This window comes from Ascaphus truei, chromosome 1 (assembly GCF_040206685.1).
Source record: "Ascaphus truei isolate aAscTru1 chromosome 1, aAscTru1.hap1, whole genome shotgun sequence".
Classification (NCBI taxonomy): Eukaryota; Metazoa; Chordata; class Amphibia; order Anura; family Ascaphidae; genus Ascaphus; species Ascaphus truei.
In genome coordinates, this window is record NC_134483.1 from 112,965,476 (window position 1) to 112,992,746 (window position 27,271).

At 39.7% G+C, this 27,271-nt stretch overlaps 2 protein-coding genes across 8 annotated transcripts in view; one reads left to right on the forward strand and one right to left on the reverse strand.

Moving 5' to 3' along the window:
• Positions 1-26,464, reverse strand: part of RIOK2 (RIO kinase 2) — a 29,170-nt gene extending 2,706 nt beyond the window's left edge. Inside the window, exons 1-9 of one of the 2 annotated variants that reach the window (XM_075593452.1) lie at positions 26,309-26,464; positions 23,487-23,625; positions 22,409-22,525; positions 20,116-20,291; positions 12,776-12,864; positions 11,179-11,370; positions 4,424-4,516; positions 3,171-3,707; positions 1,991-2,087 (exon numbers count right to left, since the gene is read on the reverse strand). In XM_075593452.1, coding sequence (XP_075449567.1) covers positions 1,991-2,087; positions 3,171-3,707; positions 4,424-4,516; positions 11,179-11,370; positions 12,776-12,864; positions 20,116-20,291; positions 22,409-22,525; positions 23,487-23,625; positions 26,309-26,374 — 1,506 coding nt within the window. In that variant the 5' untranslated portion in view covers positions 26,375-26,464. Of the gene's footprint in view, positions 1-1,990; positions 2,088-3,170; positions 3,708-4,423; positions 4,517-11,178; positions 11,371-12,775; positions 12,865-20,115; positions 20,292-22,408; positions 22,526-23,486; positions 23,626-26,210; positions 26,278-26,308 lie in introns of those variants that run through there. The other variant, XM_075593454.1, reaches the window with a different exon arrangement.
• Positions 26,465-26,479: 15 nt separating this feature from the next.
• LOC142491099 (uncharacterized) overlaps positions 26,480-27,271 on the forward strand; it is a 140,834-nt gene continuing 140,042 nt past the window's right edge. Inside the window, exon 1 of one of the 6 annotated variants that reach the window (XM_075593428.1) lies at positions 26,480-26,573. The gene's annotated coding sequence lies outside the window, so the exon portion shown is untranslated. The other 5 variants (XM_075593411.1, XM_075593435.1, XM_075593405.1 and 2 more) reach the window with 5 other exon arrangements.

Below are 27,271 nucleotides of genomic sequence, written 5' to 3' on the forward strand. Positions count from 1 at the left end.
GGATATATTGGGAGCCAGTCTTTAACATTCCCAAATAATGTAAGCTTCATAATGAAGACGGAAGTTTATATTTGCAATACAATAAATGTGTAGCAAAACATAATACCAACATTCCTGATTTTCCTACAGTGCCAGAAACATTGAACACAATTTGCTAGATTGTTTAATTTAGAACAAGACTGAGGAATTGTCTGATTTTGTTTTAGTACAACATTAGTACAATGCTATTCAATTGTATTGTATTATGAATGGAAATCTCACAGTAAAATAATGTTGGGGTATACACAAGTATATGCCACTACTCTTAAACAAATACCATGGAAAGAAGAGATTGTGCAAACAGCTATTGAGCTGTTAGTTTTGAAAACTTCAAAACACAACATGAAAAGATGACACTTCTGCATTTCATCGCAAGACTGTGTCTTTTCTTTTAGTGGTTTGCTGCTGTAGGAGCGAGCATCCTGATGCCAATGACAGAATTGCTTTGCTGGCTCTTCTTAGCAGTGCAATGAGAACTCTGCAGTGGAAGTTCCACAAAGCACTAAGGCCTAAGGGGAGTAGACACTCCCCATCTCCCCACTATACTGAGCGGGGTAAGTTTAGGAGGAAGAAGAAAAAAAAGGGTTAGGTGTGGAGGAGAATTTGTGGAACATTTAAGACAAGCTAAGAGATGGGGTGTTCCATTATGACCATAGGAGAGAGCTCATCAATACTATTAAACGTTATTCCCAAACCATTTTTGTTTACGCTGAAAAGAAAGGATACAATGCAATGCAGAAGTATACAAAGTATATTTATAACATACAGAAGTATTCAAACACTCATATAGTCAGTGTAGAGGTAAAACGCCTTTTTGGTAAAAACGCACAAATGCACCCCTGGACTTGGAATGTCTTGATATTTATATTGAAAAAAACTCATTAAAGGCACCTAATCTTCAGAATTTATATCAAAACACCTTCCTTTTTTAAATTTATTTTAAATACAGCATTTTTCCTGTCAAAAAGAATATTTAATCGCCTTTTCCCCAGTAGTCAAAGAAGGTAGTTAATGCCTTTTACCACTACAACGACGATATATAAACATAAAACTGCCGGCATAAAACAATATGAATGATCTCCAGGCTGCACAAAGTTTTCAGCCCACACCACCTCCATGGTAGTGCAAGAAATACTGTCGGCAGTTCTAATGATGCCAACAGACACAGACGTTCACATTACAACGGGTTATCATGATGAGCTAGCTGACCTCTATGCGTTTCGTGAAATAACGTATCCTCAGAGGGGACATTAAGCAAACATACAAAGGGCTTTAGAGGTTATTTAGGTCTCAGCACGTGAACACATCGCAACGGCAAAATGTTACAGTCTGGGTTATTTGTTACAGTGTCATGAGAGCACTGTGAGGACTGTAGAGTATCCCTCGCAATACTGTGGAGATGGAGAGGGCTGGACACTTCTCAGTTCACCCTGGAGACGATCCATATAGATTTATGCCAACTGTTTATATGCAAGTGTTTGATTACGTATTTTTGTTATAAAGATACTCTGTATACTTACCTCGGCTTCTCATTATGCCCTTTCTTTTGAGCTACTGTATCTGCTGGTTTGGAGATGTGCCCCATTGATGGCGGGAGTCAACATGGCAGCATGAAGTTTAGAGCAGGAGTTGCCCTACAGAATAAGCTATTACCACAGTGCTGGATGTTTGGAACATGTAAAGAGGACAATTTTGGTTCAAGATGAGATAATTGACTGCAAAACAACTTTGCTGCATTCATTAAAAATAAATAATTGCACTTACTGTAAATCATTAGTCTTACCCCAAATAAATCACTTCTCATATAGAAAGCGCAGGGTATTTAAACTAGTAACATGCAACATGCCCAAGCAGGTACAGTAATTTAATAGATGTAAGTGTGACAACTGAATACTTATATTACACAGATAGTTAGAAAATGGAAGCATTAGAAGTGTTGGTCAGTACTTACAGGTAGAATGGTTGAACAGCTACCAACAGTACCCACGGATGTAATACTAGTAGTTCTAGCTCGGTGTTCATTGACATGAGCCATGCTGTCTTCATCTCTAATACAAACACACATATAAATTTTTTTGTTAAAGTGTCCATGGAAAATCTACATATCAAATTCAAATGAAGGGCATCTCTATGTACAGTAGTAATGAGGATTACAAACAGCTTTCTTTTCTTCAAAACCATTATGTAAATAGCATGCATAACATTGGCTTAGAAAGATCCCCAACAGATATTGAAAGCGTTTTACAATATAGACTCGCAATGTAAAAAATAAAGTACGTTCTAGTTCTAGTGGACCTATGCAAAAGGAATCTAGAATAAAATGACTGACAGATCCTTATTGACATAAGTTATTAGAAGATAGCCACATATAAACGGCATCAGATGCTGTAGTACGACACTGGAAGTTTCTGCAGCATGTTAAGATTCATTGCCAATCCCTCTGGCTTCTGTTACTTTTTGCTGTTTCAGGAGAAGCTAAAGTTAGAAGGATTAATACTGTATCTTAATGGACATCAGTCTTTCTAGTACGGCTGGTGTCAAAAGTACCACCACAAATAAAATGTGTCTGCTTGCTGATTCCAATAAACTCATTGACTCTCTACAAAAGAGAAATGAATGAACAGCGAAATTCACAGTTTATTATTCGTACCACATACAGTATTTTTCAAAGCTATATATTTTAGATTGCAAGCTTCTTCGAGCAGGGACATATTTGAAGTTGTATGTATTGTATGTTTTGTTCTTACCCTCACATTGCACTGCAGAATGTCGGTGCCATTTAAATAAAAGATAAAAAGAACTATAAAAATAATACTAGGTAAAATAAACAATCCACTTTTATTTTCACAACCCTAAAGCTTAATGCCCACTGAAGTGACTGACGATAATTTCAACATTTACCTAATTTTAAACAAAATAATGTCATTTATAGCATTAAGATATGGGAACAGTACGGGTACTACAGAAATCTATTATCTATCAAAATCCACAAGTAAACCCTAGTACCAGTTTTGTAGGGTAATAAAATTTTCCTTTGTTAGATTGCCTTTTAGTGGGCTATATTTACTGGAAAGCTGTATAACTGCAAACTGAAACAGAATCTTGTGAATGAAACTCCGAACATGACTAACCTGAACGGTCTGTACTCTTTGTTTGCTCCAGACAGGTCAAACAGATCAGGACATTCATCTTCATATTCCTCCGAGTCATCATCAACTCCTGGACCTCCTCGATCTTCACTTGAACTTGCATTTGCAGCTATCTTTTTGTCAATACCAAGTCCAATTACAGAACTACCTGTGATATCTTTGCATTTATTTTCAGTAGACTGCCCTTCAAGTTCCACCAATGCACAAGTGAATTCTGCCATGTCTAAGCTTTGCAACCTTTTGCCATTTTCCTCTTCAGTAGCTTCTTCGTAACGGTGTGCTAAGTCTTTAGATGATATAGTAGCTGAGGCCTCTAATGGTTTATCTTCAGAAGTGCTTTTAACTAAATTACTGAGACTCCCCGTTTCAATTTCTACTTCTTCTGCGGCTTGCTGACATGCCATTTCAGTTTCCTCTTCCTCATCACTGGGGCCAGTTGGGTGCAGGAGTTCATCATCTTCCTGCATTTCTTTCGTGTAGCCGCTGGCTGCAATTTCCACATCAAGAGAGCATTCTCTCCTTAAAAGAATAAGCAACAGACTGATCAATATGAGAGTAGGTAGTGCTGCCATCAACCAACCAAACAATTTACATGACAAGATGGATTAAACATTGAATGCATTATATACACACACACACACACACACACACACACACACACCCCCCCCCCCACCCCCCACTAGGATTGTACATTTACTTGATCTTGCCAGTACAATGTGAGTTTGAGTTTTATAGTGCTGTCTTTGACTCCAAGTATACAAAAACAATTTACATATGATCAACTTTTGAAATATGGACAGTGTGCAAAAAAAGGCTGTATTTCTGTTCTATTTCTGATGACCCTCTATCAGTTAAGAAAAATGCACACAAACCATACATAAAACATGTCCATTCCTACTACAATTTCATCACATATACCAGACAGCTTATAAATTACATTTAAACATTTCTGCCGAATGCTACAGCAATGTTTTGTGGATGTCAGGTTGACTGAAGAGTAATACTCTCCAACAAGCTGAATTAAATGGCATTGCTTCTGACGTAACCACTTTCACAAAAAGCAGTTTCTAACTAGTCTCAAACATTTTATACAAATATTTTGCATAACAATATTTTCTGCTATATATGAATATATTTCCTAGTATTTAAATAGGTCACTGAATATTTCACAGGAGCATAACTTTTTCCCCCCATAAGTATATAAAATAGCATAAGTTAAAAAGAGAATGACTCACTGAATATCACTGAAGGTAGGATAAAGTTCACTTTCATAATTGTAGCGCCTCACAAAGAAGTCACGGATACATTTTACATCTCTGTCAAAATACCTAAAAAGATGAAATTACAATTGTCTTAAACATTGTAAAACTAACAACAGTAATATATCCTAAAAGCCTCAACTTTCTAATAGTAGTTGTTCAAATAATCTAATAAACATTAGTAAACACTTAATACAAATATTTGCTATGCATTTTGAAATAAAAATAAAATGAGCTTTAAAAAGCCATGCAAAATCTCTGTGTATTTTAAAATTACTAGTAGTACTGCTGATTTGATAGTGGTACGTTTATTTATCCAACAGGAAGGCTGGTGAGAATATTTGAAACCACAATATTTGGACCCTGATAAGAGAAAATGTATCCAACTTACTGCGGTTTTCTTTTCCTGGAAAGATATGGCAGTGGGTACCTTGACTGTTAAGTCGATCCTTAGCTTGAGGAGGACAGGCCCCTCCTCCTGTCTTCATGTAGTGTTTGGTACCTCCCATAGCTTAAAACTACACACACACACACACACACACACACACTAATAAATATATATACACATATATATATATATATATATATATATATATACACACAGTGGTTGACAAATCACCAAAAAATCTACTCGCCACACAAAAAAATCTACTCGCCACACAAAAAAATCTACTCGCCACCTAGTACCAAACGTGTGCTGCTTGGGCCAATATTTACTCGCCCGGGGGTTAAATCCACTCGCCCGGGGCGAGCAAATGTATAGGTTTGTCGAACACTGTATATGTGTATATATATATATATATATGTGTATATGTATATATATATATATATATATATATATATATATATATATATATATACACACACACATAGATATCTGCCCTATGTGCCCACTGACATGGTTGAAACTGGTCGCATGACTGCCTTATCCTGGTGAATGATAAATGATAAGGAACGGATCTTTGCAAGATAGAGCTTGTAACTCTCCCACTCTCCTTGCTGATGTTATGGCTATGAGGAACGCTATCTTCCATGTCAATAATTTCAAAGATATTTGACGTACAAGTTAAAAAGATGCACTGTCAGGGCATCAAGAACCAGAGAGAGATCCCATGACGGAACTCTACTCCTGATTTGTGGTCTTAATCTTTGACTGTTTGGAAGAAATGAATGACGAGTCTCAGCTGCTGGATTTTCGGTCTAAAAGTGCGGATAATGCAGATAGTTGCACTTTAATGAACTCAGACTGAGTCCTTTGTCAAATCCTTCTTGCAGAAACTGTACCAATGTGTCAGAGGTTGGTGGGAAGAAATTGTGTTTCTGTTCTTCACACAAGTCCCTGAAGCAAAGCCAAATTCTGTAGTAGACAGTTGATGACAAAGTTTTCCTTGCTTTAACAGAGTCCGTATAGTCCTATATGAACATCCTTTGTCTCTTAGGACTTTCCACTCAAATCTCTAAGCCACCAGAGCTCGTTCTCTGCGTTGTGTGTTTCACAGGGCCTTGATGTAGCAACCTTCGTACATTCTGTAAATGCCACGGAGTGTCTATTGCCATGTTTATTACATTGGCAAGTCTCTTTGGCCAATAAGGCACAATCAGTATCACCTCTGCTTGGTCAGTTTTTATTTTCCTCAAAATCTTTGCAATAAGAGGAATTTGAGGAAGGAGATATGCCGTTAACTGCCATTTGAAGGGTAGGTCATCCGTCTACATCGCACAGGGATATAAATCGCCTCTTGCAGTAACAGTCCACCTTTTTGTTGTGATATGTGGCCCTCAGGTCTACTTTAGGATGACCCCAATGCCTCTCTATTTCGTGAAAATACTTGGTTGTCTAAAGTCCATTTTCCAGGGTGCATTTTGTTGCTACGGAGATAATCTGCTGCTGTGTTTTGTGGCTCTGGTATATGTATGGCTGTCATATTTGTGACAGACTCCTGCCCATGGCAGTATTTCTGATGGCAATTTCCTCAGTCTTCCACTCTTTTTCCTCCTCGTTTGGCTATATACTTCACCACAAGTGCTGTTGGCGGATCTTATTTGTATATTTTCACACCTTATGTGCTCTTGGAACGCTTCTAGTGCTTTTTGAACTGCCTTGAGCTCTAGCAGATTTGCTGGTAAATGCTGATCTTTTGCTGGCCAACTACCATGTGCCACTTGATCTCTCATCTGCGCTCCCCAACATGTGCCGCTGGCATCTGTGATCAGTAACAAATGCACTTGGTGTAGCGTATGTCCTTATAACAGATTTTGGGCATTCTCCCACCATCTTCGAGAGACACACACACACACTTTGGATTTTTGTTTGATTATTGCAAGAAATGTTGTTGTAGAGGCCTCATATGAAGCCCTGCCCATGTACCATATTTAGCGTTGACATGAATTTCCCCAGGTGTTTCATACAATCTGTTGCAGAAGTGAACCTTGCCCTCCTGATTCCTCGTCCGGACCCCAATGTCTTGGAGTCCTTGAGTGAGGCAAACTAATTTCTCCTTCTGCTGTTTTAAATTGTATTCCCAGGAATTAAATGATTGTATTGGAATAACTTGGCTCTTGTTTTTGTTTACAAACCAGCCATGACGTCATCAGAAGGAAATGATTACCTCTGTGTATTGTAATAAAATCGCTCTTCCCTTTGGGATTTTACCAATAGGTCGCCCAAGTATGGGTATATGTCTATGCCCATATTTCTAAATTCTGCTATTAATGTTGTCAACACTTTCATGAATGTTCTCGGCGATGTTGTTTGGCCTAATGGAAGAGACGTATATTGGTAATATTCCTGATTTACTGAGAATCTGAAGAACTTTTGATGTTTCTTCGCCACTGGAATGTACAAGTAGGTGTCTGAGATCTATGGATCCCATCCAATTGTAAGGTTTTACTTTCTGAATAATGGTGTTTAGTGAGGTCATTTTGAACTCTTATTTGCAAGTAGGTATTCCATTATCTTAGGTCTAGAAATGCTCAGAATCCTCCCGATGTCCTTTTTACCACAAACACACACAAAAAAAATTCTGATATAAACTCCAATTTTCCTCCGATCTTGAGGCACCCTTCTTGTTACTTTTTCTTGCAGTAAGTATGACACTCATTCTCTTGGTCTTTTCTTTTGTCCAAGGTCATCTTGATGTTTAAGAACACGTCTTTTCCTGGAAAGCTCTTTAACTCTAGGTGAATCCATAGGAAAGGATCTGAAGTACCCACCTGTTTACTATTAATTAATCCAATTCAGGGCTGCTTGGACTTTATCTTCCTTCAATTTGAGTCCGTTGGACTCGTTGACCTCCATGTAAACTTCCCTCTGGTGAATGCAGCCCACACTCTGGAGCCAGGACAAAAAAAATAAATAATAATACATGTTTTGTCCACCTCTCCAAGAAGTTTTGTCTTGAAATTGATCTTCCTCGATGGTATGACCCTGCTTCTCTCTGACTGATAAATAAAAATGTCTTTGCACTTCTTTCTTGAGGCCAACAAATACTTTTACCTCTTGCTGCTTTAGATATAATTGAATCCAGTTTCTACCCAAACAGGAATTCTCCTTCAAAAGGTAAATTACATAAAGTGTTCTTGGATGCCGAATCTGCCATCCACACTTTAGTGGTTAGAGAACATGCCATTGATCTGGCTGCTAATTTCACAGCATCCAGTGAAGTTCAGCAATGTAGTCAGATGCCCACTTGCTCTCTGAAAAAACTTTTAGAATTGAAGATCGCTTGACTCCTTTCTCTAATGCTGCCTCAATATTAGAGATCCATATGTGCTTAGCTCGATACCGATGTGTTTGATATATTGCAGGTTAGCATGCTGCCCCTGCCACCAGATAAGATTTCTTCAGAACGCCATCCTTCTTTCTATTTATTAATAAAATGTTTTACCAGGAAGTAATACGTTGAGTTACCTCTCGTTTTCAAGTATGTCCTGGGCACAGAGTTATAATGACAAATACATAGTTACAATGAGTGAAAAGTGTTAAACAGTACATTATATACAAGACATTGCATGCACAGTTAAAGATAATATATATTATAGACATATGCAACGATTAGACACCAGATTAAAATGTGAGACAGCTTTAGTTTTGAAAGAACTTAGACTGGTGGCGGAAGTGACAGGGTCCGGTAGACTGTTCCAGTTGTGGGGTGCACGGTAAGAGGAGGATCGGCCGGATACTTTGTGGAACCTTGAGGCCATCAACAGTCTTTCCATCACATCCTTTAATCATGCTGTGTCATCAACTGGTAAGTTGGTTTTCCTTGTAACTAGATATTGCTGCCTCCATTTTCAAAGTTACCTCCTACAATTGCACCTCCTTTTGTCCAAAACGATACATTTTGTTGAATTTCTTGAGAATCACTATTTTTTTTTGTTTTAAATCAGGCTGAGTTTATTATGCTTGTACCGTATCCTTAATCACTTGATTAATCGGAAAACTCGTGGTCTTGGTTTGGATTCCCCCAAATAATGTATCTGCTCTCAATTACCTTCTAATCCTCCAATTCCAATGTTTCCCTCATTGCTTTTATTAGAGGTTCCATCAGTTCTGGATTGAAATCCGATTCTTCTGACGAGGACTCCCTCACTTTAGCCAAACTGGTTTGAGATCAATCTCTTTTGCGTTGGTTTAGTAGCTGGTTGTGCTGCTGACTCAACACTGAGTTACTGTATCTTTCATGGCAGAAAACTATTCATCTGTTCATTTGGATCCCCTATTGCTACTGCTCCTTCTGCTTTAAGACAATCTCCATAGTTTTAGCTTCTAATGCAGGTTTATCACAATTAAAATTTTTTTTTTTTTTTACATCAACGTTCTTTTTTTTAATGCAGAATCTCTATTGCCACTTTAAAAGTTACATAGTTACATAGTAGATGAGGTCGAAAAAAAGACATGCGTCCATCAAGTTCAACCTATGCTAAATTTAGACAACAGATACTTTATCCTATATCCGTACTTATTGATCCAAAGGAAGGCAAACAAAAACCCCAGTGAAATATCATCCAATGATATCTCATAAGGGGAAAAATTAATTATTTCTTGACTCCAAGAATTGGCAATCAGATTAGTCCCTGGATCAACATCCTTCCCATGTTTACTTATTTGGTATATCCCTGTATACCTTTCCTTTCTAAAAAGATGTCCAACCTTTTTTGAATAAATCTATTATATTTGCCATCACAGTCTCCATGGGTAATGCATTCCACATTTTAACAGCCCTTACTGTAAAGAACCCTTTCCTTTGTTGCTGGTGAAATCTCCCTTCCTCCAACCTTAAGGGATGCCCCAGAGTCCTTTGACTGCCTTTGGGATGAATAGTTCTTTTAAAAGCTCCTTGTACTGTCCCCGGATATATGTGTATAGTTATCATATCCCCTCTTTTTCTAATGTAAATAAATCTAATTTAGCTAGCCTCTCATAAATTAGATTGTCTATCCCCTTTATTAATTCGGTGACTCTTCTCTGCACTGTCTAGTTCCATAATGTCTTTTCTAAGGACATTATGGAAGTTCCCTCTTCTGGCTGTATCACAGGGGAACCATGGTGCCAAAAAAAAAAAAACCCCTCCATGCATTTAGTCCTGCATAATCAACTCTCTTTCGATGTCTCCACTAAAACTAAGGACTCACCCCATTATAGGGAGCGACCCTTACTTGCAGCAGCCTCCATGCTGATTTCTGCAATCCTTCCAGCTGATTTGTTTTCCTTGATGCACAGCGTTCCATGCAGGAGACTGCTTAAAATTTTTCTGAGGCTGTAGCTCTGTCGCCTCTCTGACGTCATTGGAAGTTTGTTCAGAGCGCTGAAGGCATTTCTGCACAGCCATGCTTGGCCTGCGTATGGGGAGAGCGGGCGCGCAAAGAGACGGGCGCACGCTATTCAACCATGTGGGAGGCCATTAAAAAAAAAGGCATGTCCCTGCATCAGCTGTTACCACTGCGTACGGAGATGCATCCCTTGTCTGCCAGTCCTCCGAACACCAACCCCCCCCACAGTGCTTATACGTCGGAGCTGCAGGAAGAGAGAGGCGACAACCGTCTGGATTAACTGCACTAGCTGCAGTCTGGCGAGTCTTTTACAAAATAACAAACACTACTTACTCCTAGCTGTAGGACAGGAAAAATACTACCTGCAGGTAGGTGGATGGGCCTTTTATGGTACTACCTGCAGAATTCAATTTCCTGTCCTACACAAGCTAAGGATGAACTTAACCCTACGGTGTCCATTGCCATGGGGAACAGGAAAAGATGGTTTAGATAAAATAAAGAAACACTGTAGGAGCATTTATTTGTTAGCAGTTCAAATGTTGTTGCCCCTGAAACAATGTAAATGTAAAAACAGTTATGTTAACACATATTTTTTGTATAATTCCATTACATTGAAAATCAGATCATACTGTAAATCACATCACTTCTTTTTGGAACTGTCAAGTTTATTCATTTTTCTGACAGACAAGAAAAATGAAGCTATTTAGACGGTATGTAAAACACAGAGCCTCAATGTATGTGGGAATAATGCAGCAGTAAATTACTGTGGTACTTCTGGCTTGCGTTACTTATTAATCAAGTCAAGGACATAGCTCCTCCATTATTTCTACTTTATGCTGAAGTTAAACTGGGGCGTTGAAAACCTATATCTCACCATGAAAGATCGTAAATAATAGATGAACACATGGTAGTTTTAAATGCATTGCTTAATGCTGAAAGTGACCAAGATTAATACAGACCATTCAGCATTTGGATGAGAGGTGGACACCATTTGCGGGAAATCAATCATTGTGATGCGTTCCTCTTCATCGAGCATTAGATTAAACTCATTGAAGTCACCATGGATCAAACCATGATTGGCAAGTTTGACAATAAGTTCCATTAATTCATTGTACATGGACGCTGGATCTTCAATATGACGAATCTGGCACCTAATGGTGTAAAATATAGACAATTACAACCAAAAAATTTAAAAGGCATCCTAAGATAGTAGTAGGTCATATTCATAGCTCCTATTCCTGCAAATACATTTTTTTTGCCATTTAAATCTATCATTAGTATCACTAAATACTGAAAAAAGCTAAAAGGCCCAAACTTTGAATAAAATAAATATATCTATTGACCCCCAAGGACATAGCAAAGATCCTCCAACTGCCACTACAAACTTGGAACAGACTTTCCTGATTAACATCTGCATAACTTAGAGCATGAAATTCAGCCACACGACTGATCATGCAGATCACTATTTTTCCATTTGGTATTCCGTCCAATATGTTCCAAACCAGCTTCTCCTTCCTACCACACTATTTCCCTGCTTTGCTTCATATTCGCTGACCTGCACCCCCATAGCAGGGGCATATCGCTCAGAGAATGTGAACGTGGTAGGCAGGAGGGGCTGGTCTGGAACATATGGGAGTGGTACAGTGTTGTTCGCACCAAAGAAGAGGTACCATCTGGAGCGGACCGAATGCGGCACGTGACGGGTACGCAGCAGGAAATTCAGCAAGCTGCAATCAGCATGCTCACATGTCAAGGCTGGGTGAGGTGCTGGACTTTTAGGGGAAAATAGGAATTGGTATAAGTTGGGGCAATTTCAGTGGTTTCTCTAAGAAAAATTAACTTTGGTGGTTGGATGATTACAAATACAGTACATTCTTTATCATTAAATACTGCAGTCAGTTCATTTTAAAGTGGTGGAGCATTTTTTTAAGGAAATCTGCTGTCTGCAAATATAGAACGAACACACACACACGAACACACACACGAACACACACACGAACACACACACACACACACACACACACACACTAAACAATCCTTAACACTACCAATGACGTCTCACATTAATTTACATATAGTTTATCTTCCCCACACAAATAGAACCAGAAAGGCCCTTATAATAATCAACAGAAAGAAACAGGATGATTGCTTATGTACTTTCCATGAAAAACAAAAATGTTGGATCATATTTACTAAGTTGTACTGGGCAAAGAGACACCTTATGACCATTTATTTGAATGAGATAGGTGGTGTCTGCTGGCACAGGAGAGCATGTTATGGAATAGCACTGCTGAGTAAATAGGGCCTCAGCATCACTCCAAATGGAGAGCAGTAAAACAAGAAGTATTCACGTGAAAATAAATAGAAATAATACCACAGAACACAAAAAAAGAAAAAATATTAAAACCACACACAAATGAACTAGCGCCTCACGGAAAAATGTAAACACCAAACAGCCAATAAAATTGTTCTAAATTGGTTCCTATATTAGCAATTTAATTGTCTTATACTGTATGTTTTTTTTTTAGTAACAAAATAAAGATGTTTATTACTTACAAAGGATACCCATTAATTAGCTCCATTACTACTGCATGCCTGTTGTAGTCGTAAGGTTTTGGAACCGGGAATCCTCGGTCATACAAAGCCTACAAACAAGAAATCAATGATGGATTAACAGAGAAATTAATGAAACATTTAGAACTTGCAAAGCACTCTGCTTTCTTAAAGAAAACAAAATCATAATATGACCGTGTTACAAACTCTAAACATAAATCAAGCATTTGGTGTGCAGAATTCATGCAGCAAAATCAGCACGGACTACTTCTTTAAATAAAACGTTATAACTACTACAGGATCACGTTGCCAAAGGAATACTAATGAAGAACCAAAAGATACCGTTACTTGATGGGCGTTTTAACAGTTTAATCATAGAACAAAGACTGGCAAAGACAATTTGTGCCTAGCTCCTGCAGTGATGATAGGACAAAGCTTGTTCATGATGTTCCTTGTTTATCAGCCTTTGCTTTTGACTTGTTTATCCCATTAGCAGGAATACCCTGGTTCTCTCTACTCTGGTGGTGGTACATGAGAATTTGGTACCGAAAAATAAAATAGCAGCAATCGCTTAAGTGATATAGATAGAGCGATAGAGCTCTCTATCTATATAAACTTAGTGAAAAGAATGAAGACTGTGGTGACAGTTATTGCAAAAGTATTATACCACAGAACATGTAAAAAACATTGCTCCACAAAAGCTTCAGCATTTTTATTTTAACTAAATTCTGCTGCAGTCAGAATCACTGTACTCTTTCCTAAATCTGTCTCAGGGCCTCACTTGCTGAAATCACTCTCCTGGCTTCCTATCAAATCCCATATCACACACTCAATTCTCCTCCTCACTGTTAAAGCTTTACACTGTTCTGCCCCTCCTTACATCTCAGCTCTATTTTCGCGCTATGCACCATCCCAGCTCTTCCGTTCTGCTCAAGGATGTCTTCTCTCTACCCCATCTGTATCTAAAGCCCTCTCCCGCCTTAAACCTTTCTCACTGACTGCCCCACACATCTGGAATGCCCTTCCCCTCAATATCCGACTAGCACCCACTCTATCCACCTTTAAGACCCCCCCTTAAAACACACCTGCTTAAGGAAGTATATGAGTAGCTCCATGGTTGATAATTAACACCTCAAACAGAAACCTTTGCTCCTTGCAGACGCACTTACCAGAATGCCCTCCTACTGTCTCTGTACGTTCTTCCTACCAACAGAATTAGAATGTAAGCTCTTCGGAGCAGGGACTCCTTTTCCTAAATGTTACTTTTATGTCTGAAGCTCTTCTCCCCTTTGTCACATGTATGGTATTACTGCTGTGAAGCACTATGTACATTAATGGCAGTATATAAATAAAGACATACATACAACTAAAATGGTGGTCGTTCAAATTGTACAATGAGTCTGTTTTCTTACAAACATTTGAAATTATTGTGCAACAGATCAAATATTTGAAACGTAAATTTGAGAAAAAGGTGGAAATGTTTGAAAGTAAAATCCAAACAGGACTGCAAGTCTTCTAACATTTTTTATGTTAAAAATGTCACACATTTTACAGAATGCATATGCTCGGTTACAAGCCCCGAGAAATATTCAGCAATCTACAGGGCTAGTGAACAAGCAATACAAGCCGTATTCTGGGAATTCTCATGACCTGGTTTACGCAGACGTCCACTGCTTACATTGGGCTGCATGAAATGAGCCTGTGGTTCACACATTTTTCAAACCCAATAAAAGAAACCAAAGACATTTAAGGTTGAATATAAACAGCCAACAACGTTTCTCTTATGCAAGTCAGACATGTCATGTAGTGCAGGCTGGTAATTTTTGTCTCAAATGCAATGTTTATTTAAGTTGGAATTTGTTTTTAAACTTACTCGCTTGTCTGCTACTAGTGTAATTAAAGCACCTAGCTTATGCCCATAGAGGCAAGCCAAAATAAGTGACAAATCATAAGCTAAACAAGCCTTAAAACCATAAGCCTGTCTGTTTCACACGTTTTACAGTGCAGAGTACAAAACTGCTTTTAATGTACACAGATATGGCCTTGGATAGCCGCAGTGCCTATTTTTCTTTAAGATAAATGACTGAAGGTTTACAGGCTATTAATTTGAAATCATATTAAACTCTTTGGCTTTCTAAGGCTTTTCTAATCGATCACAACCCCACTAAATTTGATGTGGTAGGCCAAAAATACACCATGAAGGTCACATATAAACATGCAAAACTGGAGCGCGGGTCAATCTGGTACAGTTTTATGAAGAATATTTTAAGAAACTGTACGTTACCATCCAACAGGGCAGCAGAACAGCAAAGAGAGACCGCACTCAGAGGTACGTCAGCAAAATAATGTATTGAAACTGACACAAAAATCTGATTTAAAAAAAAAATCTAATGATGCAGGGATTTGTGTCTGTTTCAATACATTATTTTGCTGACTTACCTCTGAGTGCGGTCTCTCTTTGCTGTTCTGCTGCCCTGCTGGATGGTAACGTACTCTTTACATTATTTATGGGACTAGCACCAGGCCTTCTACATTGGAATGCTTGCTGCTCACACAGACACACACACAGACACACACACATCTATATCTATAGGTAGCTCTATCCACACACACATACTGGGCACTATTCGACATAGTGAGATGGTTGACACAACCCAAGCAATGAAGTTAATTCAGGGGAATGAAAATCCCTGCAGCATGTTACCCTACTTCCCATCATATTGAATAAAAGCAGACTCCTCCTATAAATATTTAGCAAAAAAAGAAGAGAAAACAAACTTGGCATGTATTCCACAGCCCCAAAAATCTATCTGCAGCGAGTAACACAGATTCAAAACAATCCCACTGAAAAAAAGCTCTTTTAACTGGTTTGACTCGTCAGTGTGCGAATGGAGTTGAAAGTGGAGAACAAGCATGGACGATTTAAGGAGAGAAAAGATATAAGGTAGTAGAAATAGATTTGTTTACAGGACGGCATTTTATTTAGAGAGAATGTATCTGTAGTGCATAAAATCTGATAGGAAGAAATCACACTCCCACGGACGTTAAGACTGTGGGAACACTTCTGGAGACAATGGGTTTTACTGTGTGTCCTAGTTAAAAAGTTTAATAGGATGGTGGCAGAGAGTTGTGGCAAAAGCACCCTGATCAAGTTGGAGAAAAAAAAAAAAAGACTGTAAAAGGGTGTAACAGGTACTCGCCAGAAACCAGGGCCGGACCGCAGGGCCGAGGTCGGGATAATGAAACACCAGCCTGGAGTCGCAAAGCCGGTCCAGATTGTGGGCTCCATAGCCATGTCAAGGTTGGAGAGAGCAGCAGAGACGATATCCAGGCTAGGGTCAAGGCAGGCGGCACAGGAGCAATGGTCGGGGCACAGGCTGGGGTCAGCACCAGGGAAGTCAAAGAAACAGGGACGGCTTCAGCATAGGGAAGGCCTCAGGAACAGAAAAGGCCACAGGTCAGGCAAAGCAGATGTGCTTGTGACAAGCACAGGTTACAATGAATATGCTCAGTCCTTTCCTGGTGTAAGAGGCTGACCCTAAATAGCAAGGAGAGTCAATAGGTGCAGATCTGCACAACAGGCAGCAACCAGGTAAGCTGCAACTCAAGTCCAGGGAGAGGTTTGCCAGGAACCTCTACAGCCATGTAAGGGTGAGTTCCAGGCAAACCCTGGACTGGAACCCTTACAAAGGGTGGCAGATGGAAGAGGGAGGAAGAAAGAAAGGAGGCAGTGACCAGATATGTAATACGATGTGTTGAAGTTAGAGAAGACACAGGAGTGACCATCACAATGAGTTGGGTAGGAAAGATAGTCCACTGGGTGAGACCAAAGGAAAAGGTTAGGAGAGATGTTTAGAAACAGCTGGAGGGTTAGGATTGTCGATAGGAATGTTAAAGTCTCCAAGAATGAAAGAGAGGGAGTCAGAAGAAAGATAGGGAGCCAGACAAAGTTATCCAAGTACTCTGAGGTAGGCTCAGGTGGAACATATTGAACAGCAACGGGGAGAGACAGGGAAGAAACAAATTGTGTGTGCTTCAAAGAAAAAGAATGAGAAGGAAGGTTAGGTATGACTGGAAAATTGCAACGAAGAGAGAGAAGGATGTTGACTTCCCCACAATGTTTGCCAGCAGATCTGGGTTATTAGTGCTGTGTCCATAGAATGGGTGTGCAGTCAGTGCACTGCTGTAGAGTGGATCTAAAAATAAAAACTGACGGAGGCTGGATCAACAATTAAAAGATGCAAGGTTTATTGAAGAAGAAGCATCACAGCATACATGGCGCTGTAAGAATTACCTACAAACTCATGCTGCAGCTGCACGCGGATTACAGGACTCTTATGGGCACATTTGCAAGTGTAAGTACTTTATTTCTTATCTTTCAGTACTCTATGGATGTTTAGTCTAGCCCCAGGGGAGTGACTGATCAATTGATTTCTCGTTGGGGTTCCATGGTACATTTATTTTGCACTATGGGATCAATCCAGGAGTATTATGTCATGTGTTTCTCCTCCCTCTAAATGGAGCATTATTTAACTATCAAGCAAGCCCTCAGTTGTTGAATACCTGTTTTCATGTGGATTGGACATTATGATATGCAGTGTCTATTACAAATTCTTGAAGTAATTCCTTGAGCACAGATATAGAGCTTGTCTCTAATGCTTACTCACAGATCTGGGTTATGCCTGAAGGAGAGGCCAGCACAGGTCAGTTGAGTAGTGTGGGTAGTATCAGTGGGCATTAGTCATATCTCAGTGATGACGAGGTTTAGAGTTGGAAAGAAAAATGTAGTAAAACAGTTTGTTGCACCCAGAGCAGTCAAAAATGAATTAAATGGAGGTAGGGGATGTGGATAAGATTAGAGGGGGGTTGGCAGTGCAAGGTGCAGAGGAACTTCTGGAACAGACATGGTGACGGGATAGGAGGAGTATATGAATTGGTCAAGAGTTTGGGGATATGTCACCACACAACAACAACAATAGAGGTAGTAGGAGAGGAGTTTTTGGTAGGGATGGCAGATGAAAGAATACAATTTGCGGCTGCAATGTATGTAACACTGCAAAAGGTTGGGGGATAAGGAAAAGCAAGACTTTTTCATAAAAATAAAATAGTGGGATGGGAGGAGCAAGGATACAGTAAATAAACAAAGTAGAGAAGAGACCAGTAAGGGTGCAAATGTGAGATACACCAGGAGAGACTATTTAAAGTTCCAGAGTCAAACACTTGCTAGTGCAAAAAGCAGACTGAAGTAAATGGCAGCAAATGGCTTGCAGTCTTTGACTGCCACCTTAGGCCTGGGACATAGTAAGCGCTTAGGTGCTGCTGCTCGCTCTCGCTTGCTGCCGCCGCTCGCTCTACCAGGAGCTTTTTGCTGTCCTGACAGAGGAGACAGCAAGCGCTTGGGAGGCGGGTATCACTGTGTGTGTCACTTGGTAGCTGTCAGTGTGTGTGTGTCACTTTGAAGTGGTCTGTGTGTTTGTGTGCCACTGGGGAACCTGTGTGTGTGTATGTATGTGTGTGTGTGTGTATATTATATAATATTTTAAAAATAAAAAAAAAAGACGTGAGAATAAATTATTTATTAACATTGTGCAACTTTGATAAATATATTCACGCACGCACACGCACACACGCACACACGCACACGCGCGCGCACATGCATACACACAATAAATACACACACATACACACACACGCACACATGCATACACACACACAGGAGACATGGATCGGGGCAGAAGGGGGACAGACCGTCAGGGGGCGGGCGCGTCACTGGCCGGGGGGGGGGCCAGTGACGTCACGGAGCTGGTTCGCCCTCATTGGGCGAACCGCTCACGTGACCGGCCTGTCTCGCCGGCAAGCGGGGGAATTTTAAATTCCCCTAAGACCTGTGCTTCCGCAAGCGCGCGGAAGCGCAGGTGAGCCCCTACTAAAGGCGCTCTAATTGCGGCTGTAGGGGCTCAGTGCTGAGCGGGAGCGCGCGTCAGCACGCTTCCACCAGCAAGCGCCAAACATGGCCAAGGCCTTAGGAAGGCCCAGGGTATATTAAGAGAGAGAAGCTTAGAGTGAATGAGGAGAAACTGAGCAGAAATGCAGCTGAAACAGACACAGAGCAAGAACAATGCCAGCTAGCGGGCTGGTGATTGCCAGCACTGTGTGAGTCTTTGCCGAGCCTTCCACCCTTTGCACGCTGGTCGGCTTGTCATGTACAGAAGGGGAGCAGATCCTGGGGGGCTCTTCTCTCAGGGCAAATCAAGGGTGTATTAGGAGAGAGGCTGCAGTGGAAAGTGTATTAACATAATGTGGAGATGAACCTTTATCTTATGCAGAAATGATGCATCAATTAATGCCAAGAATGTCAACACAGCACTTGAAAGTAATTACAGCTTTCAAGTGCAATGAACTGAAATAAAAATGTAATGTGCAATAACACCAATAAAGGAACATGGAAAAAATAGATGTTACTTAATAAGTAGAGGATAATAGACAAACATGTCACCTTTACAACAAATACATATTGATTGTTCATTAATCACCAAGAGAACAATCAAAGGCACTTCAAATCTGAAGATAATATTTTACTAATACTTTACTTCCAGTTGATGAGGTTACAGTATTTTGCTTCCAGACTTTAACCAGCCTACAAGTGTTTGTGTCACTGTATACACACTGAAGCCTTAAAAGTCAACGAGAAGAGTATGAATTCAAACATTTATTTTCCCACATGAAGTGCCCTGGCCTCGGTTTTTGTCACATTCCCAAAATTAGACAAAATACCTTTACTAGCTCATAGTTCTCCTGGAGAAATGCAAAAGAATATACATTTTTCACAAGACGTCAAATACGTAAAACAGTCAGTCAGTCACTTTAATAGTGATTTTATTTCCCCACAGACGTCAGTTACACTGATAAGTTGTCTACATTTTTTTGACCCGCTCTGTTGGACTACCCCTTAAAAAATAATAATAATAATAATAATAATATAGAGCTATTAAACATGTTTCTTAAAACAAGATGTCCTGATCACTGTATTGTAGGAGTTGTAGCTACATTCCTTACTCATATGAGACTTTAATAAAAGTTCAAAGGAATTTATATCCCGGGATAATTATTGCGCTTGTTGCAGTTAAGCTTTTTGGTGTAAAGTTGGTTTTTAAACAGATCTTACAAATATAAAACCTTTAATTGACCAGGGAGAAAGATATTTGGATTATAATGCATAAACTTGAATAAAGGGAAAACATGGCTCGGCAAGTACAAAACTGTAAAATTGTGGAATAAATCTTTACTATGCTTCGTGCCTGTATGAATACAGAAATAATGACACACAGACACACTTCTTTTACCTTCATATATGCAAATTCTTTCATAGCAGCCAGTCGGGATAAGTAAAGCCATGACATTTGGGTTCTGTTCTTGTGATAGTCACGTTTGTTTTTAAGGTTACGAAAGGAAGTCCTCCCGAGTCGGTGCAGTTTTAACGCAAGCTGTTTCTCTTCTTCATTTGCCACAATGTAAATATCTACATATAGAAAAGAAGCACAAACATCAGAGATACTTTGTACTGAATGTCACCATTCACACTATAGGTTTTAGTATTTTCAATGGAAATGCAACAGACTTAAAAACAAGGACAAATCTTTTCAAGGATATGATGGAGATTGTATCCCCGAGTACTGCACTAATCATTTAAAGTGCAGATTATACTGGTATATATGTATAGACATTGTACTGTGACACAGTGTTGTGAATATGGGACAACACTAAGGCTTATGAATAAGGTTGTGACAAATCCCATTGGCATCAAGAAATCGACACTAATGCATCAGTGGATGGATCTTCATAATTAGGAGTGATACTATCTCACTAACATAGAAAAGCAACTGGCAATGCTTTAAAACACTAGCAGATACCATAATTATACATCAGGCACAATACTGGTAACAAGGCTGTTATGTATTCTACTTTGTTGTTAGCCACATTGATTGTCTATTAAAAGATACCCTACTCCACAGCTCTATTGTAATATATGGGCAAGATATTATGAGTTAGCACTGATCCTTTAATCTGTGATCGCGAGTCTTCTCATTAGGTATTCTGCAACATCTATTGCTATCAACACGGATACTACACTATCAAGTAATACTCGATTGTAATCTTATAACCAAGTATCTATACATACTAAGATATTGTGTGATTTAGCAGGGCATCATAGCTGATCATCTTTCCAACCCTGTATAAAGATGTCCGGTCCCTCACCACCGGGGTTCTATACATTCACTATGTATATATGTTAAATAAAATGTTATTATTTTTGGTTATATAATCCCCTGAGGGTGTAACTGTGACCATTCTCCCTACTAGTCCTATTGTAGCCTAGAAAGAAATGTGTGTATTACACCTACTATAGGTTATTGAATAAAATATTTTATTAAGCTGAGTGCAATAATTTGGGATCTATCCTGATCTTCTTCGATCAGACCTTGTATTCAAGAATCTTTTCTCCTATATGCACCCCTGTATGGTGCTATAGCGCTTACTAGATACAGTATTGGGTTTGAGCGGTGATTCTTTTCTGTATATCTACAAGGATATGATGTGCCTGTTTTCAAGGATATGTCTGGCCATACCCAATATAACCAAAATAATTATTTAAGCCAGCTCAAACTCTGTAGTGTTTAGTATGACATTAAATTGCCTTATACTTTAAACCTTGTTTTACATACAACTATGAGTTTCGAAGTAATTGCTAAATACCCAATAAATAGTACTTTGTCGATCAACATTATAAACACCGGCTCAACATTTTTCTATTTTTTTTAACATCATAAGTTGAGCTATACTTTTTAAAATACAACTTACAATTCTAGAGAGATCTATTTTAAAGGCTTGAAGCCCAAACTCAACTACTCAGCTGGGACAAGTGGGACATTGGGGGTGATGTATGAAGGTCTTCTGCTTCACCAAGTCATATCCCAAAAGGCCTTATAAAGTACTGTTACAGTGCTTAATAATTGGAGGCAGAACGGTGATTGACAGCGGTTTAAAGACGTTCTGCAGTAGCAGCGTTTTTTTGCGACGGCCCCGCTGTACACCGGTGCAGGAAAGCAAAATGTTGTTTCGACCAATCGAGATTTACTGCTCAAGAATCAGGAAGTGGTCATCTTAGATTTGTGATGTCACTTATGATACTGAAAAGCAGAAGTGCATTGGGATTCATTGCAAAACTCCTCTGGCTGCTTCAAACCCTCTGGCTCTTATATTATTAGATAGCAACAGTAAAGAAAATGACAATTTGTGGGGTTTCAGAGGAATCAGGCTGGCAAATGATCAGCAATGAATTTCAGCTACATTAAACCTTCCAGTGTTGTAACAATTCAAAGATGAATGTCTTCTGACTCAGAAAACAGACATCTCAAAGGTTTTTATTTTACGATTTATTTGTATAGCTCAAATAGCTTTTGTAACATCTCAGGCCTACGTTTTAAATAAAAACAAACAAACTTACATTTGAAAATTAACCCTGTGGCAAACCTCTCAGCCTACTGTGCAAGTGCATCAATTCATCCTTATTACCGTACCAAAAGATTGTATAGTGTTCAAGTAATAATGTAAGGTTTGAAGAAGAAATCATTGTACCTGACTCTTTACCAACACCCATCTGGTTTCCAACTAAAGTGACAACGTCCCGAGAAGAAAGGGTTTTCAACGCCAAGTAATCATACCCGCCATAATTTAAACGATAGCCCTGTACAGCTAAAAGGTTAAATAAAGATCAAAAATATTAGTCAAACACTTAAACTACACATTTGATATTACAACCAAATCAATGATTGTTTCAATGTCAATTAACTAAAATGCACAACCGAATTAATATTTACAAATGAAGACAAGAGAATAACGCATACAAATGCATTCAACTAGCACATGTAAATTGTTAAATAAGGTAAACAAGGGAATACTGTAGGTAGTGCCCCACGACCTTGATAACTATTAATTGACATGTATTATTTCATAGTTGTTGCCGACTATGAATCTTGCAGGACAGATGATTATGGAACACACCCACAAACACACTATAAAAGGGACTCCCCTATTGCAGGGAGAAGCACTCTTTCCCTGCATAAGTATATCGTACCCAAGCAATAATCCACACTTTAGGCCTACAGTACATTGAAAAGTTATTCATTTGCGCCCCTATGTTTTGTACCTATCACAACAATAATGACTTTCCCAGTATTCAAATTTGAGTCTGCAGTTCTTTAAGCCATTTCCTCCAGTCGTGACAGGGGAGGTACTGGTTTAAAGTGGTGTGTGTAAATATTTTAATTGCTACTTTAAAAAAAAAAATAAAAAAAAAAAAACTACCCACACTTGTGGCACTAAAGTTATTCATATGGATCTTAAATCCCTCGTTAATAATCTCTGGAACGCTCTCTCTAAAACAAATTAGTCATTTCATTTGGAGTTTGGTAGAACCCTACAACATTTATTTGAGAGTACAGGTACACAAACAAGTTATGGTGAGTAACTAAACGAGACAAAACCTTCCAACGTACCGGAGTACAGTAATAATAACACTTGTAAGCACATTCAGAAATCTCCGGCAGGTTCCCAAACCTATACGTCGAACTGGTGATTTAAAATGATAATCCCCATATGCAGAATAGCGAATAATCCAGGAAAAGAACTCTGGTAAAGTGTTTGAAAGACTCACTTTTTGTGCGTTCATATGCAACGAGCTTGTGTTTTACCAGCTCTCGCAAAACTTTATTGCAACCGCCAAATTTTAGGCTGGCTATGGAGGCAATTAAACTCGCTGGCACAATCTCATGGTTCTTCATTCCCATTTCAACCTAAACGAAAAATATGACATACTGAAGAGCATGATAAAAAAAAAATGTAACGGTTACATATTACAATTTGTTTTTACGGTGTAGAAAACAAACAGGCAATTTAAACATGCACAAGCTGAAAAACTTACTCAAACATTCCATCACAGATAAAATACTTTGAAAAAAAAGTACCCTGTGTATCGTTGAAAAAGCAGAGAAATAGGTCCTATCTACTAAAAATGTAAAAACAAACAAACAAACGGAAAACTATGTCGTCTTTTGCTTCTGTGGTGTGTATCATTCAATGGGAACTCCTAATATCAGATCTTGACAAATGTTTGAAAAAGTGAAATAGGCATTTTGTGATTTGAACTTTGATCTACTGTATATACTGTGAACAAAGGAATACTGGTGCTGTTTTGCTTTCTTATATTGACTATATTAGCAGCTGGCTGCTTAAAAAATCTTTAGGCCAAGAACAAGAATATCCACTTTCTACTGTATGTATTAACTGATTCTTAATCCAACAAGTAACAAAAATGCATTTGCCAATCTGAGGCATCAGTAAGATCCACAGTCACTTTTAATTTTACAGAGTTTACAAAACGCAGCTGCAGAAAATTTTGGGAGAAATTCAGAATTCTATGTAAAGTAACTAGAACTATCATCTATTCTAGAACAAGGCTGTTCAACATTGAAGGAGTGCCAAACTGGCTACTAGCCATGTTGCTGCTAGTTATTACAAGGACATGCTAAACAATATTAAAAAAGTCACTTTTGTATCCTTGAGAACGCTCTCATTCTATTGTGGAGCGGATCACAGAACACCACCTGTATCCTGTGCATCTTTCCCACTGACCTCTGCAGAGATATCTTGTTAATGATACTGCTCTGATGCATGTCATTTGTATGTGCAGTGTTTTCAGCCTCGCTTGATGAAAAATGGCCTTAGCCCTAGTCTTGTAACTCTAACCCAGTGCATTCTGATTGCCACATTTCTCCCCATAAGATATGTTTTAGCAATATAGTAAAATATATACATACTATAGGTTGACTTGGTACCCGTGTATTGCTCACACAGTATGTTCAATGAGTGAAAGATAAAAAAAACACCAAACCCATCCATATTCAGTTTCCTAATGTAGGCAGAGATGAAGGCCAAGGCTCATTTACTGGAAGACAGGCTCAGTTTTTTACAGGCATACCCCACATTAACGTACGCAATGGGTCCAGACCATGTATGTAAAGCGAAAATGTACTTAAAGTGAAGCACTACCTTTTCCCCACTTATTGGTGCATGTACTGTACTGCAATCGTCATATACGTGCATAACTGATATAAATAACGCATGTGTAACAGGCTCTATAGTCTCCCCGCTTGCGCACAGCTTCGGTACAGGTAGGGAGCCGGTAATACTGTTCAGGACATGCTGACAGGCGCATGCGCGAGCTGCCGTTTGCCTGTTGGGCGATTTGTCCTTACTTGCGAGTGTACTTAAAGTGAGTGTCCTTAAACCGGGGTATGCCTGTACACTTTACTATCATATCTGACGTCACAGTGATTAGTTACGATTATTTCCCTGTCATTTCACATACATTAATCCACTGTTCAAAACTCTAAATTCTGTTGGCTTGATAGTCCTGTTTGTACAGGAATCAAATGCTGCTCTAAAACAGCTGCCCTCATGCAAAGGTAGTGAATACATTTGACAATCTCAGTCCAAGGTCTAAAATCAGTGAGATGTGTGAAATCTAGATTAAATAGATATCATTTTAACTTTCATTGCCTTTTACCAGTAATATTCCATTGAAATGTATGCATCAAGGCAAGTGGTGAACTTGTGCAAAAAAAAATTATACCAGATATATAAAATACTAAATTGATTTAAATGGGAATTATTTTCTTTGATAAATCTCATACAGTATTACACCACTAAACAAAGAAGACCCAAATGCACATCCAACATAAGACATTATTTTGTTAATTACGATCTGTTTTTTCTATGTTTATTATTCCCATAAGTATGGGTCATTTAGTTCAATTCTTGGCCAAACCATTTCAAGCCTGCAATCACGTCAACCCGTACTAGCACTGGATGAATCTGCCCTATAAATCCCAATGCTGATGATGAAAATTAGTGAGTGACTTCAAATCAGTTAAGAGTCGACAGGTCTGAGGTTGAGCAAAGAAAACACGATAGTCAATCACCCCCCATCTCTGCCTCCCCAATGTAAGAGTCCCCAACTCAACCTGTGAGAATCTTCCAGACATTCAAACAGTAATTAACATAATGCCTGTATTATTTTCCACTTGTTAGGCTGCGCTTGCTTATAGTACGGGCGACACAATGGCGATGTCAGGCTACGGTCGCTGGAAAAATCAAATTGAGATGACTTCCAGCGATCAAGCCGTCGCGTCACGCTTACTATAAGCGCACGCAAAGGCGGCAATGCATTTGTTTTGACGCAACATTGTGTCGCCGGCACAATAAGTGCAGCCTAAGGCATCAACCACATACAGTAGTGAAACCAGTGAGATACTGAGGTAATTAGTTAAAGTTTCTAGGGGACAGCACAGTTAACACCTTCGTAGCATTACAGGCCCACCTAGCTAGGCAGGTACACGGGGCGCCCAACCCCATGTTGTACACACAGGCAGGCCTAAGATACAACCTGTGCCCCCAGCCCGTCACACCCGCACACACCGCAGTCAGGACGCGGAAGTCATCCCGGGAGAGGTAGCGCAACATCACCACGTTAAGCTTGCCCATGGTGATCTCCCTGCGAGGTGACACGCACACCACCACTCACACGTGCGGCTCACCCTGCGCGCAGGCTGCGTCATCACGTGGAGGCGGCGGTTCTGTGCGTCACGAGGTCCTGGCAGCGATGTTTGCATAGCCGGTTAGGAGCGCGTCATGATTACCCAGCGTTGCGTATGGCTGCCGGCAAGACATGCACACTGTCACGGTAACGGGGAATCCGGGGGAGGCCGTTATTATTTTTTTCTTGCATCGCAAATTGGGGTCTTGTTGGTTTTATCTCCCTGCCAGATCCTGGCTGCCTAGGAGAAAATACAGGAAAGTTTCAGAGTAAGCGGGAGGGGGAGCGCGAGAACAGCTACACCGAGGTACAGACACACACTGACACACACACACACACACACACACACACACACACACACACACACACACACACACACACACACACACACACACACACACACACACACACACACACACACACATGCTACCCACCCCGAGGTACAGTGACATACATCCCCACCCACCTGTCCTACCCACCCCGAGGTACAGTGACATACATCCTAACCCACCTGTAATACCCACTCCGAGGTACAGTGACATACATCCTCACCCACCTGTAATACCCACTCCGAGGTACAGTGACATACATCCTCACCCACCTGTAATACCCACTCCGAGGTACAGTGACATATATCCTCACCCACCTGTAATACCCACCCCGAGGTACAGTGACATGCATCCTCACCCACCTGTAATACCCACTCCGAGGTACAGTGACATGCATCCTCACCCACCTGTAATACCCACTCCGAGGTACAGTGACATGCATCCTCACCCACCTGTAATACCCACTCCGAGGTACAGTGACATACATCCTCACCCACCTGTCCTACCCACTCCGAG